Source organism: Poromitra crassiceps, assembly GCF_964638095.1.
Source record: "Poromitra crassiceps genome assembly, chromosome: 11".
NCBI lineage: Eukaryota > Metazoa > Chordata > Actinopteri > Beryciformes > Melamphaidae > Poromitra > Poromitra crassiceps.
The window spans coordinates 28,614,426-28,631,981 of record NC_139643.1 but is presented as its reverse complement, the minus strand read 5'-3'; the positions used below and the strand labels follow the sequence as shown (position 1 = coordinate 28,631,981).

General features: G+C 48.8%; 1 protein-coding gene and 1 pseudogene across 2 annotated transcripts; one reads left to right on the top strand and one right to left on the bottom strand.

Moving 5' to 3' along the window:
• Window positions 1-1,911: 1,911 nt before the first annotated feature.
• On the top strand, window positions 1,912-6,124 carry LOC310784946 (putative ATP-dependent RNA helicase DHX57 pseudogene; annotated as a pseudogene). Its single transcript has 3 exons — window positions 1,912-1,945; window positions 2,108-3,182; window positions 4,132-6,124. The product of its transcript is annotated as a putative ATP-dependent RNA helicase DHX57 pseudogene (transcript).
• A 1,063-nt stretch (window positions 6,125-7,187) lies between these two features.
• On the bottom strand, window positions 7,188-8,478 carry LOC310785283 (OTU domain-containing protein 5-A-like; the record flags this gene model as incomplete). Its single annotated transcript, XM_083646304.1, is given in 4 exon segments — window positions 7,188-7,241; window positions 7,244-7,294; window positions 7,560-7,566; window positions 7,568-8,478. Coding segments are annotated over 4 exon segments (972 nt in total). The 5' UTR covers window positions 8,428-8,478.
• Window positions 8,479-17,556: the final 9,078 nt, after the last annotated feature.

Genomic DNA, 17,556 nt, shown 5'->3' with positions numbered 1-17,556 from the left:
ATCCATATTTAGAAGAATAATTAATTTTAAATTAACATTAGGATTATACTGTTGTGATGTCATTATTCAGTATCTTCTCCTTTTCTCACTCACTTTCATGTAAGCACCTGCTCTCCCTTTAGTCGTTTTACACTACAACAGACAGCAACACAGGCATAAACACTGAACTTATTATTATTATGGAAAACCAGATTATGATGAAAATCAAACACTTTTGAAGAGACAGTGTATGAAATAAGATTAGAGCTGGAAACAGTTTTTTTATGCATTTTGTTGGTGGTATAAACACAAGACAGCCAAATCCAACAATTTCGAAAATCTAATTTCCTGCCACCAGGGGGTGCTGCAGCACCCTCAGCACCCACCTTCCAGCTCCCTTGGCCGCCCTTCCCCCACTCTGGGGAAAAGCTCTGAGCAGGTAGAAGGGGGCGCGGCCGCGCAGGGGGTGGGGTGGTATGGATTAGGGACCATGGTGAAAGTGCTGCAGCCCAGGCAGCCAGAAAGCCAGAATTAGAAAAATGATTTCACTATTATTTAAAGACTTAAAGCAGCTACGAGCAACTTTTTCGATTGTTATTAAACAGTATAAATTTAATATCAATGCATCACATCTTACCTCTAATAGTCGATGAGACCAAAGCCGTGTGTATCTGAGATTGCTCCCTTAGGTGATTATTAAGTCTATAGTCTGTCTAAACTCGCGCCAACAGGGGGCTCTCTAGAGCGACCGGACCGGGTAACCCGGAAGTGAAACGCGGAAGTGAAACCAGGAAGTGAAACGCAGCTGCCTTTTTACGCCGTTTGCGCTGCCTAGCAACATAACATAAACAATGTGAACGCCACGCATACTCGCGGGAACATCTCTCGTTATATTCTAACAGGTTTTTTGGAAGTTATTTTGTGGTTATGGCCGAAGTGGTTGCTGCAAACCGTTTCATTTCAATTCCTGATCTGCCCTGGCTACAGACACACTAACACTGGCCGATTCACTCGGGGTTCAAGCGAGACTACTCTGCGTTGGTATCGTCGACTATTAGAGGTAAGATGTGATGCATTGATATTAAATTTATACTGTTTAATAACAATCGAAAAAGTTGCTCGTAGCTGCTTTAAGACGTTGTTGTGCTTTTTTTTTGTCTACTATTGCAAAATAATACTAGGCCTATTATCATGAAAAAGTATTTGTAAAAAAAAAAAAAAAAAAAAAAAATTACCCTCTGGCGCCCCTAACGGCTCAAGCGCCACTAGCATTTGCCTAGTTCGCCTAATGGACGGCACGCCACTGCCCTCTCTATCATCAAAGTTGCCCATCGCTCTATATCCTATAATAAGAATGAGAAGTGTCCGTGTGTGTGTGTGTGTGTGTGTGTGTGTGTGTGTGTGTGTGTGCTTGTGAGCAGAATTTCGGGCGGCCACAGCTATGCCGTTTTTCGTGCGATCGGGCTGAAACTTTCAGGGGGTGTAAAGAGCACCCGTGCAGCATCAGCGATGTCGTCAGTGATGATGTCATCAGTGATGTCATCCTTCCTGGCTGAGGCAAGTTCAGTGATGATGCATGTCATCAGTGATGTCATCCTTCCTGGGTGAGGCTATTGCAGGCCAAGCAGGCCAAGCGTATGTGAAGCTCAGTGATGGCTGAGCTGCAGGGCGGGCGGCGAGATTTATGACATGACTGATGATGTCACAGTGGGTTTATGACATCATCGATGATGTCACAGTGGGATTTATGACATCACTGATGATGTCACAGTGGGATTTATGACATCACAGTGGGACAATCACAGTGGGACAGAGAAAAAGAAACAAAAAGACAGACAGACAGAGCCCTAGCTCCCATTTATATACTGATGATGATGATGATGATGATGATGAATGGAAACTGATTTACTGTAAGTTGCTGCTGTCGAATAAATGAGTGTGAGGAGACATGACAAAAAGGGACAAGGTGGGGGAATTCCGGCAGACTGGACTGGACGTCTGATGACTGGAGTTATCATCATCAGTGATGTCATAAAGGACATCATCAGTGATGTCATAAATTCACTCACTATATAAGCAAGGGCTATGACTACTGAAGCTACATCATCATGAGCTGCTGGTCTAACAGAGACCAGCACCAACGATGAGGCTATAGGAGCTGCGGGGAGACTCAGTGTGACTGAGGGATTGTTCGGAGAGGCCTTAACCGCAGCTAAGAGCGGAGAACCTGTTGTTTACACCCTGATCACCTGCTGTGAGGATGAAGCTACCATGAGAGAACTGCTGGCTGTCAGTCATCACAAATACAGCACCCCTCCTGTGATAGTGGCGGCTCCACCATCTCTTACCATAGCAAAGAGTAGGAGTACAAGGAGCAATGTGTCATCTCAGGAGAGCAGCAGTAGCAGTACTAGTAATCATACCAGCAGCACAAGGATTACTCCACCTAACAGCAGCATAAACAACAAGAAAAAGAGACAGATTTATGTGAAAGAGATGGGCGACGCAAAGAAGCTGGATGAGAGGGATGAGGATGATGAAGATGATAACGCTGTCTCAGTTGAGACCGAGAGTTACGTCAATCTGAGGAAGAGGATGATGAAAAGGCATGAGCTGAAGATGGACAACTTGCTGCAAGAAAACAGGAAACTGTGCCAAGAGTTTACGAGGAAGAAGTCATCCAGGTGTTTCGGCTCCATGCTGCAGGAGAGACAGAAGCTGCCAGCCTGGAAGGAGAGAGACAACATCCTGGACCTGTTAGACCAGTGTCAGGTGCTGGTGGTCAGTGGAATGACTGGGTGTGGTAAGACCACCCAGATCCCTCAGTTCATTCTAGATGTGTCATTAAGCGGTCCAGCGGAGCAGGTTGCCAACATTATTTGTACCCAGCCACGGCGCATCTCCGCCATCTCTGTGGCCCAGAGGGTGGCACAGGAGCGGGCAGAGCACCTGGGCAACTCTGTGGGATACCAGATCCGCCTGGAGACTGTCAGGTCGTCAGCCACCAGATTGTTGTACTGCACCACAGGTGTGTTACTGAGGAGACTGGAGGGTGAGACAGACCTCAAAGGTGTCACACACGTCATCGTGGACGAGGTGCATGAGCGCACGGTGGAGAGTGATTTCTTGCTGTTGGTGCTGAAGAACCTGATGGTGCAGAGGCCAGACCTGAAGATCATTCTAATGAGCACCACAGTTAACACGTTCACTGCCAATGACGTATTAATACGTCAAAAATAATCCAAGGGTTGATTGCCAATGACGTATTAATACGTCAAAAAAATGATTTTTTTTTTTTTGACCGTGGGATGTGCATCTAACCCTTTTACATCTCTTATATAATTATTGGAGCCACCGAACGTTTACAACCCATTCCACCGAGCCACTAAGTGGCGACAGTGCTCTCCTGACTAGAGGAAGGCTTACCCTGCTCGCCGGACGCTTCTGGCTCATACTGAGCAAAAAGCAGCCATTCTCATGAAAATGGATGGGGGAAAACGCTTTCGTTTTCGCGCTGATTGCTGACGATGCGGGATTGCAAATTTGCATAATAGATTACAGGTGGAACACACTTTGAAACACGCAGCATAAATATGACCAGAATCGCAAAAGCTTCTCTCAACCAAAACTCCAAGAAGCGAGCGAGTCCATCCAGGCTTCCTCAAACAGCGGCCGCGCAGACAGGCAGCAGCAGCAGCAAAGCAGTGAGACTGGTGACAAGCTTGTGACAGCCGCTGCAGCCAAGAAGAACGCCCACGGAGGGAGGAGTTGGAAGCAGAGGGGGGTTTCCTGCTGTTATGGAGGAAATTACTGTTCAAAACTATTGTTTAGATGTCTGACGTCTTACTGATGCCAAAAATGAATGGTTAAAGTGAATGTTCTATCGAATTTCACAAAAAGCCGTTTATCTCTGAATAATTTTTCTGACGCTGAAACCATGCTGTATTCAACTGCTAATGCTTACATAACTACTAACTCTACAAACTAACTCTTTTAGACAGAGAAAGCACACATTCTATTAGTTCTTTTGAGATATTGTGTGTTCACAAAATCTTAGCAGAAAAGAATCCTCGGGTCTTGAAAGATGAGCCAGAATCCTCAAAAAACCCCTCTGGCAGAAGCTAACTACAGTAAAAAAAAAACGTCTGGCAGTGAATGTGTTAATGCCAACCTCTTCTCTGAAGACTTCTACAACTGTCACACCATCCACATACCAGGCCGCACTTTTCCTGTTGACCAGTTTTTTCTTGAAGATGTCATCGCCAAAACCCGCTATGTGCTTGAGAATGGCAGCCCTTACATGTGTTTACGAAAACAGAAATCTTCTTGGACAAGTGGACGAGGCAAAGGGTGGCCAAAGGACGTGGTGGACAACTTGAGTGACCACATGTGGAACTTCATGCCTTTCTGTAACAAGGACTTGGTCAAAGACTCCATCCCAGACCAGCAGCTCAGCCTGCAGGACCTCACGGTCCGATACAAAGATACTAATACATCTGTGCTGATGACCATGGCTGCAATGGACCTGGACAAGATCAACATGGACCTGGTGGAGAGCCTGCTGGAGTGGATCGTAGATGGAGACCACATCCGTCAGGTGCAGTGCTTGTGTTCATGCCGGGCCTGTCTGAGATCAAGATGCTCTATGAACAGCTCCAGTCCAACAGAATGTTCAACAACAGGAACAAAACCAGGTGTGTGGTGTACCCGCTCCACTCGTCTCTCTCCAATGAGGAGCAGCAAGTGGTTTTCACCCGGCCACCGGAGGGTATCACAAAAATCATCATCTCCACCAACATCGCTGAGACCTCGGTAACCATTAATGATGTGGTCTATGTCATCGACTCTGACAAGATGAAGGAGAAGAAGTATGATGCGTCTAAAAGCATGGAGAGCCTGGAGGAGTCGTGGGTGTCTCAGGCCAACGCACTGCAGAGGAAAGGCCGAGCGGGTCGTGTGGCCTCGGGGGTCTGCTTCCACCTCTTCACCAGCCACTGCTTCCAACACCAGCTGGCTGAGCAGCAGCTGCCAGAGGTCCAGAGAGTTCCCCTGGAGCAGCTCTGTCTCCGAATCAAGATCCTGGACATGTTTTCGGGGTGGCCGCTGGAGTCGGTGTTCTCTCGGCTCATTGAACCCCCGGCCATTGGGAGCTTGGAAGTGGCCAAGAAGCACCAGCAGGACCTCGGTGCTCTGACTGCAGATGAGAAGCTGACCCCGTTGGGCCACCACCTGGCCTGTCTGCCCGTCGACCTGCACATAGGAAAACTCATGCTGTTCGGCGCCATCTTCCGCTGCCTCGACCCCGCCCTCACCATCGCCGCCAGCCTGGTCTTCAAATCACCATTTGTCTCTCCATGGGGTAAGGAGGGGGAAGCCAAAAGCAAGAAGCAGAGCTATGCTTTGGCCAATAGTGACCATCTAGCTCTGTTACAGGCATACAAGGGGTGGTGCAATGCGGCTAAGAATGGCAACCAGGCCGGCCTCAGGTACTGCAGGAAGAACTTCCTGTCTGTACGTAGCTTACTGGAAATTGCCAGGCTGAAGAGGCAATTTACTGAACTGCTGTCTGACATCGGCTTTGTCAAGGAGGGGCTGAGGGCCAGGATAATAGAGCGGATGTGCTGATGGCGTTCTGGAGGCTACTGGCCATGAGGCCAACCTGAACTCGGGCAACATGCAGCTGATGTCTGCCATGCTATGTGCTGCCCTCTATCCCAACGTGATCCAGGTGCACACTCCTAAGCTCCTCATGACCAAGAATGACGGCTGTGTTCATGTTCACCTGTCCTCTGTCAACTCCACGGTTCACCGCTATAGCAGCCCCTTCCTGGTGTACTACGAGAAGGTGAAGACCAGCCGCATCTTCATCAGGGACTGCACCATGGTGTCCGTCTACTCCCTGGTGCTGTTCGGAGGCGGCCAGGTCAATGTGGATCTGCACGAGGGAGAGTGCATGATCTCCCTTGACAATGGGTGGATCCGATTTGCTGCCGCCGGCCAGGTGGCTAAGCTGATGAAGGAGCTGCGCGGGGAGCTGGACCAGCTGCTGGAGGACAAGATCAGGAACCCGAGCATCAACCTGTGCAGTTGCCCGCGCGGCTCCCGCATCATCCACACGATCGTCCGGCTCATCTCCACACAGTAACACTGCAGTCAAAACGTCTCTCTGCTCTCTTGCATCACTGCCACAGTCATGATAACTGCTCTTGCATCACTGCCACAGTCATTATATTGATAACTGCTCTTGCATCATGCAGTCATTATAATGATAGTCATGTCATACATCACTGCCACAGTCATTATAATGATAGTCATGTCATACATCACTGCCACAGTCATTATAATGATAGTCATGTTATACTTGATTGATTAGCCTATCTTCTTTATTTGCAAAAGAAAAGATGTCATGTCAGTGGAAGGCTTGCGGTGAAGAGTACCTCATAATCATTTCTCCCTCTGTGCTGCCAAGCATTTGCCTGATGAAGACCCAGTAGGGTTTAAACGTTGCTCTTTTGTGTAGTCAATTAATAAATATTGGGAGCTACTCCGGTGTGCGGATATCCTACTTCTTTTTTATCTTCATTTTGTTGTTGTATCCAGCATCTGACCTAAGAACAGGTTGGATGCAATTACTCCACTGAACTGCCACGCATTGTGGCCAGGGTCGACCCGAAAATTACCTCCAGAATCATGGGGCAGTTGCAGCTGTCCTCTATGGAGGACCCACAGAGTCGTTTGAAATGTAATGAAATGTTTCCTTAATCATCTAATTGTACATTTAAAAAGAGTAATTTCAAACGACTCTGTGGGTCTTCCATAGTCCTCTCTATCCCGCTATCCCTCTCTATCTAGCCACCATTATTACAGCTCTGTAAAAATCTCTGACAAAAGTTACTTAAATAAGATTGCCAAGCTCTACTGATTATTTCCCAGGCGCACCCCCCCCCCTCCCCATTTCCACTGGAGATAGGACTTCTGATGGGCATGACAGGATGACACACCTGTACCAAAATACCGAGTATGATGTCACCAGTGATGTCATTCAAGCAATTATAGGGCAGCGTTCCGCTGATGTCACTCAAGCAATTGTGATGACATCACGCACTGATGATACTACTTATGCATAGAATTGGTGATGTTAGGGCATACTTTTTATATTATTATTATTATTGAGTTCCCCCCCAGTCAATGGTGGTTTTAGCCTCCTATCAGCTGCTGTCCGGAGATGGCTCCCTCTCCCGGTGCATGGAGCCGCTCTGGAGTTGCTGTCTAGGTATTCCTGCTGAGAAATGGCCAGCGCCAACACCAAGATCTCCTAGTCTGTCAGTAGGCTACCCCGTGGAAAGTTTTCAGGAAAAAAATAAAAACTTTTTTTTTTGTTGCAAAAGCTTTATAGTTCAACAAAAATATTGTACAGTATGCTTTAAATCTAAAATGGTTCATGGATTACATTCTAATCTAACAAACCTATCAATCTAAAAGTCAAGCATGTTACCGTGGAAACAATTAAGCTTAGCCGGAAATCACAAATCAGAATGAGGGGGTCCCCTGGCATATTTTCTATCTTGTAAGGGGTCCACGGCTGAAAAACATTTGAGAACCTCTGCGTGTAGGCGACATCTCCTGCATGATGGCTCTGTCCTCCTGGTTATTGGGACCTGGTGGGGAGGGGAGTTTGCTCAGGATGAGGGTGACGCCTGCCTGGGAGGGAGACTTGTCGGTTGCCAGGGTGGTTGTTAGGTGGGAGTGGGAGGGGTCTGAGTCATGCTGCCGTGGCAACCGGACGCTCCAGTCATCCAATCCGCTGTCGCCTGCCGCTGTCGCTGAGATGCAGGTGGCCCTGTCCTTACAAAGCTGTCGGGCCTGCTTCTCCTGGTCCTGGAGCCACTGCAGGTAGGACTCTTGGGCCACCTGCTCCTCAATGGCCTCATTGGTCGCCTCCCAGTCCGTCGCTCTCTTGTTGTCCTCCAGCATCTGCTCCTCGATCCACATCTCCTCCGATGTCTTGATGGCCGAATCCATCAGAGACTGGTCCGCGTACCCTGGTTTGAAGGCGGGCAACCCCAGTCCGACTCCTATAGTGGCCTTGTTTGGGTTCACCACAGAGTTGTAGTGGATGTTGTTGTGGTAGCTCACTCTGATTGGCTCGTCGGTGTTCTGGTGAATGCCATGGAACGTGTTGATTGGCTCTGTGCTGTACTGGTAGACCTCCACCGGTCGGTTGTACATCTCGGCCATGGCCTGCATCTCGATGTGGTTGCCGTGGCAATCGTTTTTCTTCTTCCTGTTGATGTATGCGGTGAAGTCCTCCGTCACGTAGCTGGAGAAGTAGTCTGCGTTCTTCATCAGGTAGTCCATACAGTGTTTCCTGACCACGTCATGCATATCCTGATCTCCATACACCTGATCAGCCACAGCTCTGAACAGACAGGCTCCATCTCCCTTCATCTTCTTGATGACAAAGCCTTTCTTCTCTCCAAGAGCCTTCTCAAACCAGTGTTCCTGCATCCCCATGCCACTGTCCATGCCGTCCTGTCCTCCTGCAGGGGCTGCGGATCCTTGGCGCTGGGGAGAGGCCTGCTGCAGCCGGGCCACAGCCTCCATGTCGTCCCGCTGGGATCCAGGCAGCAGATTGGGCTGGTAGGAACAGGGCCGGAGGTGCGCCCTGGGCCCGGCACAGAGTGGCCCGTGGTGCGGGTCCGAGCATGGCCCATCGTCGTTGTGGTCGGCGTGAGCCAAGACCCTGATGCTTGAATTGGGCTTCTTCTTCTGGAGGATCGTCATGGTTGTGTGAGGGGAGAACGAAGCTCAGAATGCCACCCTATTGTAGTAAACGCCGCCCTATTATAGTACTATAGCTCGATTGACATCAATTGTGACATCATCACTGATGACATCACAAATGCTCGAGTGACATCACTTATGACATCATCGTCGAGTGCTCAAGTGACATCACTGGTGACAGTGATATCATCAATGACTAGTGATGTCACTTGAGCAATTGTGATGTCATCAGCAAGTGATGTTTAGTGATGATGTCATCAGTGATGTCACTCGGGAAATTGTGATGTCATCAGTGATGTCACTCAAGCAATGACTGCTGACAGTCATGATACTAGTCACATAAATCACTGATGCAATGTCAACAGTGACATCATCACACTGTCCAGTAAACTCATGTCAACTGATGTCACGCATAGACATTGTGACATCATCAGTGCCATCATCAGTGATGACATAAATCACTGATGAGGCCCTCCAATCTGGTTTCCGCTCACTCCACACCACAGAAACTGCACTCCTCAAAGTCTTCAACAACCTCCTCACCTCATTAACAAGGTGTATTTTTAATTTTTTCTTATCTAAACAATACAAAGAATTATGGAGTAAAGCAGGTACTCATAACGCCGATACCCTTCCCTTACAGACACACAGAAACATCATATTCCCACCCCATTGCAGGCCCGGCTCCAGACCCAAGTTACAGAGGGGGCCTGCCCCTAGCTTGGGGGGGCCAAGCTACCCAAGGGGGGTCCGGGGGGATTCTCCCCCGGAAGAAGATTTTGTACATTTTAAAGTAAAATTCGTCAACCTGGTGCATTTGAGAGCAAAATGAAGAGGCTAAATCTGTGAAGAACTACACACATCTCTAATGTGTTGTGACTTTACAAATAATTAGGCCTAAACAATTAATATTAAGTGTATTTACACATTGTGCACAAATTGCATTCATTGTGACAAATTTACAATAGTTAATATCCAGCCAGAATCATTGCAAATGTATGTTCAAAGTAACAGTTAGCAATAGCATTCAGTTAATCAATGCCTAATGACAGCCAGATTCCATGTTAAACTTGAAAACAGAAAAACGGAAAAACGTTTTTAGCAAAAAAAAAAAAAAAAAAAAAAAATGGGGGGGCCAGTTTGTTGAATGGGGGGGCCCGGCCCGGTCAGGCCCAAGTAGCCCTGACTGCAGTACGCAGATCGGGGAGTGGGTCAACCTCAACGTGTTTGACTCCGCCCACCTGCCCCCACATGAACCGCACACTGAAGAGAATATTTTTGTAACTGCTAAAATCCAGAAGGTGGCGGTAATGCACAAAAGCTGTTTGCCAACCGCCATAAAACATTAGAAGTGTTTATGCATGCTTTTCAATCAAAAGTTGATTGAAGTTTAGTTACTTTTATGTTCTTCCGCACTCTTTGTACAGACACATTGCTCACAGTCTATATCCTGGCCTCTGGAGGAAGCTTGGCGTGAATGATGTTCAGGTGGGACATTACATTTGCTTTTGCATTTGCTAATGTAACCCTATTCTTCTGTCTGTCGGACCTTACATCCCTTATAACAGTCTCTGCGTTGTGTATTTTTAAAGTATGTTGACTCTGGGATGGATGGAGGGAGACGACAGTGGCACAGAAGGGAGACAGGAGTCGTGATGGTGGTTGAGGTAGAGCGGGTCTTCTGCATTTATTGCCTTTTCTCTCTGGCAGCACCACGTAAACAGCATACAGGCAGCTTGTAACAGGAAAAACAGAACTGGCTCTACAGTGGCCTCAGAGGTACAAAAGACGCAAGGTGCAATGCAAAACGAGTGAACGCCCTCTGCTGGTGAACAAGTATAACTCACTCGCCTACATCTACCCCCACTTAGTTTGATGGCGTCCCCGCAATCAGATAATCAAGTTCACAAGTAGCCCATAACTCATAACACAGCCATAATGAAAGGTGTGTGTTGCGGGGTATGTGTATGAGTATGCGTGTGTCACTCTCTGCCACACTCCTTGTCCATCTGGGCTTTAGATCTCTGCCATATTCTCCGTCCCAGCTCAATCTTCTGCTGGACTGACTCAGGGTCCAGGGCTTTTAACTCATACGACAGTCTCTTAGGCGGGCATCTGTCCCTATGGGGGTTTCTCCTGACCCTTGGTGACTTGGGAGGTAAGGCTTTTCCATGGGGGGACTCCTTTTCCTCTTGTTCCTCGTAGGTGGACCTTGGAGATTCACTCGGCTCCTCCTCTTTCTCACTTTGATCACCCCCATTGCTCATGTCATCCAATTGATCCTCCTCACTCTTCTCCTCTGCACCATCTTCCCCATCCAACTCACTACATGAGATGCTGGTCTCCTCATCCGGTTTCTCCGTTTCATTTGTCTGCCCAGACTCCATTGGAAAGAACATACACTGGGTTAGAAGATTTTGATGGACAACCTTTTCTTTTTCTCCATTCTCCGACTGAATCACATACACTGGAATATCAGGCTGTTTCTTTACCACAATGTAGGGCTGTGGTTGCCACCTGTCCCCCAGCTTCTGTTTGCCTTCCACGTGACAAACTTTCATCAAGACTCTGTCCCCTGGCTTGAATGTGTGGCTCTTTGCTTTGCGGTCATAGTGCTTCTTTTGTTGTTCTTTGGCCTGTCGGGACATCCTGTTGGCCTGATCATAGGCGTATGTCAGGCAATCCTGGAGCATCTGAACATATTCACTGTGTTCACAGTGATGATCACTCGATGACAGACCAAGGATGAGGTCAACTGGGAGTCGGGGATGTCTGCCGTACATTAGATAATAAGGACTGTAACCAGTGGAGTCGTGCCTGGTACAGTTATATGCATGTGTCATGGCATCAACGTATTCATTCCAGCGAGGCTTCAAGCGTGAATCCAACGTACCCAGAAGGTCCATAAGGGTGCGGTTGAACCTCTCTGTGGTTCCATTTCCCTGGGGATGGTAGGGGCTTGTGTGGGTCTTTGCGATGCCAGTGATCTGACACAGTTGTCTCACCACTGCACTCTCAAAGTTGCGCCCCTGGTCAGCATGGAGTTTAGCTGGGAATCCAAAACGGCAAAAGAAGTTCTTCCAGAGCACCTTGGCGACCGTACTTGCCTTCTGGTCTTTGGTTGGATAGGCCTGGGCAAAACGGGAGAAGTGATCGGTGACCACCAGCACATTTTCGATCCCTCCTACTGACTTTTCCAGCATCAGGAAATCAATACAAACAAGCTCCATGGGGGCACTGGTATGGATGCTGACAAGGGGGGCTCTTAGGTTTGCTGTGGGGGTCTTCCTGAGACAGCACCTCTCACATCTCTCACACCAAGCTTTCACGTCTTGAAACATTTTGGGCCAGTAAAAACGCTCTCTTATTAAGGAAAATGTACGCTCAACTCCAAAATGACCAGATTCATCATGGAGGGCTGTTTTCACCAATATTTGCAGCTTTTCTGGCAGTACTAACTGCTCAATGGTCCGCCTTTGACCATCTTGAATTCTGCGATAGAGGATGCCATCCTTCACTACCAACCTCTTCCACTCTTTCAGAAGAAGAGAGTCCCTCCCCCTCCCTTTTGCAGGTTCACTTCTGCGCGGCTTGGTGTTCAGTGTTCTGTAATGCAGAGCAGGGCCAATGATGGGATCCTCCTTTTGCCTCACCCTGATCTCCTGCTTGGTCATTGAAGGTAGAGACTCAGTACCCACACCAGTGTATGGCTCATGCTCTCGTTCAGTTCTTTCAGAGTGGGGTTCTCCCACTGAGTCTGGCTGGACCCCTGATGCATCCCCTTTCACACTGCCTGGTTTTTTTCGTGACTCCTTGGTAGCTTTCACCCTCGCTCTCTGAGGGCATGACTGAAGGGCTTTAATTACATCTTGTGGAGACATCCTGGACAGCGCATCAGCGTTGGCATTGCATCTTCCTTGACGGTACTGGATGTCAAAGTCAAAGCTAGACAGTTCTGAAACCCAGCGCTGGCCATGAGCATCCAGTTTTGCAGTGGTCATCACATATTTAAGCGGGTTATTATCTGTGAGAACAGAGAACCTGTGCCCATAGAGGTGGTCATAAAACTTTTGTGTTACCGCCCATTTCAGAGCCAGAAACTCTAGTTTGTGTGCAGGGTAACGAGTTTCAGCTGGACTCAGGCCTCTACTGGCATATGCCAACACCCTCTCAGCACCGTCCTGCATTTGAGCCAGCACCGCTCCCAGACCAACTCCAGATGCATTTGTCTGCAACAGAAAGGGCAACTTGTAGTCTGGGTAGCCCAGCAGTGGAGCTGATGTGAGGCGCTCTTTTAGGGATTGGAATCCTCCCTCACACTCCTCAGTCCATATAAATGGTGGCTCGGAAGCAGACGGTGACCTCTTTCCCCTTTTTTTCTTTTTGGGGTCTCCTGAGGTGAGACGATACAGGGGTGCAGCCAGCTTTGCGAATCCCTCCACGAACCTTCGATAATATCCTGCAAAGCCGAGGAATTGCAGCACCTCCTTGCCATTAGTGGGTCATGGCCAGTTTTCGACTTTGCTTATTTTGTCTGGGTCTGTATGGATTCCTTCCGCAGACACCAGGTGCCCCAGGTACTGGACCTCCTTCCTCATGAGGTGGCACTTTGAGGGTTTTAGCTTTAAGCCATGTTCGCGCAGTCTATCAAACACCAGTTGGAGTCGCTCAAGGTGTTCCTCAAAGGTCTTCGAGAAGATAATGAGGTCATCAAGGTAGATGAGGAGATGTGTGAAGTTCAGATCACCAAAGCAACAGGTCATCAACCTCTGAAAAGTTGATGGGGCATTTTGCAACCCGAATGGCATCCTGTTAGCCTCAAAGAGACCCATCCTTCTTTGTGACAACCACTATTGGGGAAGCATAGGGGCTCTTGCTGTGGCGAATAACTCCAGTCTCCTCCATGTCTTTGAGGAGCTTCCTGACATCCTGCCACTGAGCGGGTGGTATTTTGCGGTATGGGAGGCGAAATGGTTTTGTATCCACCAGGGGGATTTCGTGTTGCACAGTATTTGTGTGGCCAACATCCATTGAGTGTTGAGAGAAGATATCGGAATTCCTCTCCACCAGTTGTTCAAGGAGGTCCCTCTGCCCCTCTCCTTCAACAGAGGCTCCACTCAGATCCACACAACAGGCTGATGAATCTTCCCCAGGTGTATGGCTTATTACCTGGTCATGGCTTTGACATGCTTCAGGCTCTGCCCTCCCTGCATTTTTGTCACCACCACCTTGTCCCTCACTGCTTGGCCCCTGATGGTCATCCTCACACTGCAACACATTTTGGACAAGGAATGCATCCGCCAGGTGAGCGTTTGGTCTGATCCGCACTGCTCGTTCAGACATATTCATCACTCTGACAGGCACACACCCTTTTCTCACATTAGCCAGCACTCTGCCCACAACAAGGCCTTCTGGAAGCTGAGAAGATGGGTACCTCTCAATAAGAGCAGTGTATGCCTTTTTTCTTGGTCCTCTCCCCACCTTGCACAGCACATCCATCTCCATGCCGGGGAGGACAAGAACCTTGCGACCGGCATAGTGTACAGGGCCCACACGGCCTTCAGGGCCACCTGGTCCAGTACTATTTACCTCTAGAAAGGCTGTGTACCATTCTGGGTGGCTCTCTTTCACCTTGCATAGAAACTGCTGGCCGTATGTTGCTTGGAGGTGGCATTTAGAGGCACGTATCACATTAGTCCCGACCAGCAATGGAACCCTGGATCGGTACTCCGTCTCAGGAACCACGAAGGCTGGCACATTGTCATACTCCTTACCCATGACCTTTAATTTGATGTGTAACACACCACGGTGGGGTACATTTTGGCCACCAGCCCCCTCTACCGGAATGTCTGAAGGCTGCAGCTTCTGTTTGCACAGCTCAGCATGTTGGCGCCAGAACTCATAAGTAATGGTAGTTACTTGGGAGCCAGAATCAATGAGAGCCCTACAGTCTTCTCCATTTACCTCCACTTGGCCTTCATTCATTGGACCGACAAGGGGGGTGTTATGTCCTCTTCCATCGCCCTCCTCCTGTGCTTCCTCTTGGGGACCTTGTTGTTTGCCCATGGTTGCCCCTGCTTCCATGGGCCTTAGGCGTTTAAATGCTGCCCCGCCTGAACCGGACTTCCATCTTGCACAAGTGCAACATGAGACTGGGGGGGTCCAGCCTGCTCATTGTCCAGTAGTACAGTCCTGCAGACCCTTGCTACGTGCCCGGGCCTGCCACAGCGGTAACAAACGTAACTAGCACCTCCCCTCTCACTCCTTGTTGCTGGCTGATATCTGGAGGGGGCTGGTACGGGAGGGGCAGTCGCTTTTGATTCCAACTGTGCAAGTCTTTTAAATTGCTCCTCCTGCCTCAGAGCCATTCCTTTCACCAGTTCAGTCAGTTCAGAGATCTCAGTGTTGTGCTTCACTGTGTTATCCCTGCCATTCGCCCCACTTCGCTGTTCACTTCCAGCCACATGGACCTGGCTGAACATTTTCTTTGGTTTGTGTTGGGAATTAAACTTCTTTGTTTCTCTCGACAGGTTTCTAAGTTCAGCTTGTAGCTCCCGAAAACTCAGGAGAGTTGGCTTCATAGGTGCAATTCTCAAATACACCTCTTCATCATTCAGCCCCCTCAGGAATTGTCGAGTCAGTTTAGCATCACGATCTGGGAAATGCTGACCTGCATTCTGGGCCTCCTCTACTTCCCTCAAAGTTGCCTCCAAAGCAATGGCGTAGGAACAGGCTGACTCCCCCGTCCGCTGGTTCCTCTCATAGAAGTCAGCTAGGGGGTCCAGAGATCTTTGCATGTCGCCATATTCTGCTCTGAGCTCATCAAATGCTCTTTCAGGATTTTGCTCATATGGAGGGAGATTCAAGATCAGTCTCCTAGACTCACCACTGAGGTGCCGCACTATAGTTGCAAAACAGAGGTGAGTGGGCAGCCCCCCGGCATCAAGAAGATACTGCATATCTCGTATCCAGTCTTCGATCAGGATTTTACAGTCGGGGTTCCCACTGAACACCTGAACATTCTTCACCTGGTGTGTTTGGGTGAAACCACCATGGGACAGTTGAGCAGAGATAGGCCTTGTTGTCCCCGCAGCTGCCACATGAGGAAATGGTTGCTGGTGGGGTTGCATTGGGGCTGGTTCAGCATGAGTGAAAGTGGGAGGCTGGGGAGTTTGTGATTCATATGGATTGGGTTGGTAGAGGCACAGAGTAGATTGAGGATGCATTCGGTTAGCGTGCAATTGTTGGGTGTGCCAGTTGGCTTGCGAGGTGTGAGCAGGGCTGAATTGGTTGGCGGAAGGGGGCATGGGGGTTGGTGGGGTCTGCTCGATGGCTTGTGGCATGTATCCAAAGGATGATGGGGCCTGGGTCTCATACATTTGGTGAGGGTGGGGGGAGGCATATGTAGTAGCATGGGGAGGTTGGAATGTGGGATGTGCAGGTACCGTTGTTGCAGAGCTGTGCATGTTTACTTGGGGGATATACATTGATGGCATGGCAGCCAGTGATGAGTCAACCTCGGGGGACATGTTGACTTTGGGTGGGGGAAACTGGCCGGTATCCCTGGATGTTTGGGTGCTTGACTGGCCATGTGTAGTAAGGGTGGAACTTTGCATAACAGCCAGGGGGTCACTAAGGTAAGTGGGAGACTGCATATGGGCTGCATGACCGGGCATAGCAGGTGGAAAGCCACACATGGTGGCTGAGGGAGCATAATTGGTGGCTGCAGAGGGATGCAATGGGGCTGGGGGCACATACTTCTTGACTATAGGGGCGTGAATGGTTGCAGCAGGGGACTGGACATTGGCTGTATGGGTAAAGCTAGGGGCTATGGGGGTATTAGTGGTTGCAGCGGTGGTTTGGTTGGGGACAGTGGATCTATGAGTGGTGGCGGGAGGGGTGAGCAAACTGGGATGTGGGACATAACCAGTAACAGGTAATGTAGGCTCAGTCATTGGGACTGGCGGCTGGGGGACGATATTGGGGGGCCTGGCGTTGCTGGTAGCCGAGGGGATGGTGTGGTTGTGAGAACCCATAAGGATTAAGCCCCTCCTCTATGCTTATTGTAGAATGGCCTGCAGCTTGAGTGTCACCGTGACCAGCCCTTATCCCTGGCGGTTGGTATAGGGTCTGTCTTGCTGCGGGGGGCAAGTTTGGACGATGGGGGGTGTCTTCATAGGACCTCTGCATCTTTGTCTTGGTGGAGGAGTGTGGCAGGCGAATCTGAGAGCATCAATGTTGTATTTGTATGCAGTATGCCTTGTAAGTTGGCGGTACTAAGCAAAGCACATGTAAAAGATACAAACAGAAATATTCAGTGTACCACAATAAACACAAACGTGACCTCTGATGTGAATTATGTCTCGGGCAGGTGACCAAACTTTACCCATAAATAAAATACTACTGATGCAAAAACATTTCACAAAACCATGGATTTTTTTTTTTTTTTTTTTTTACAAACCCCTTTTTTTTCTATAAGAGCACTTATTTGCTTTGTAAATCAAAAACAATGAATCAGTTTCTCAGAACAACAAGGATACAGCTGGATAATGCTGTTTGGAGATTATGCAGTCTTCTGCCCTAGCACTCTTGTAAACCACCATCCGGGTCACGGCACCAAAGTTGTAACCCTATTCTTCTGTCTGTCGGACCTTACATCCCTTATAACAGTCTCTGCGTTGTGTATTTTTAAAGTATGTTGACTCTGGGATGGATGGAGGGAGACGACAGTGGCACAGAAGGGAGACAGGAGTCGTGATGGTGGTTGAGGTAGAGCGGGTCTTCTGCATTTAT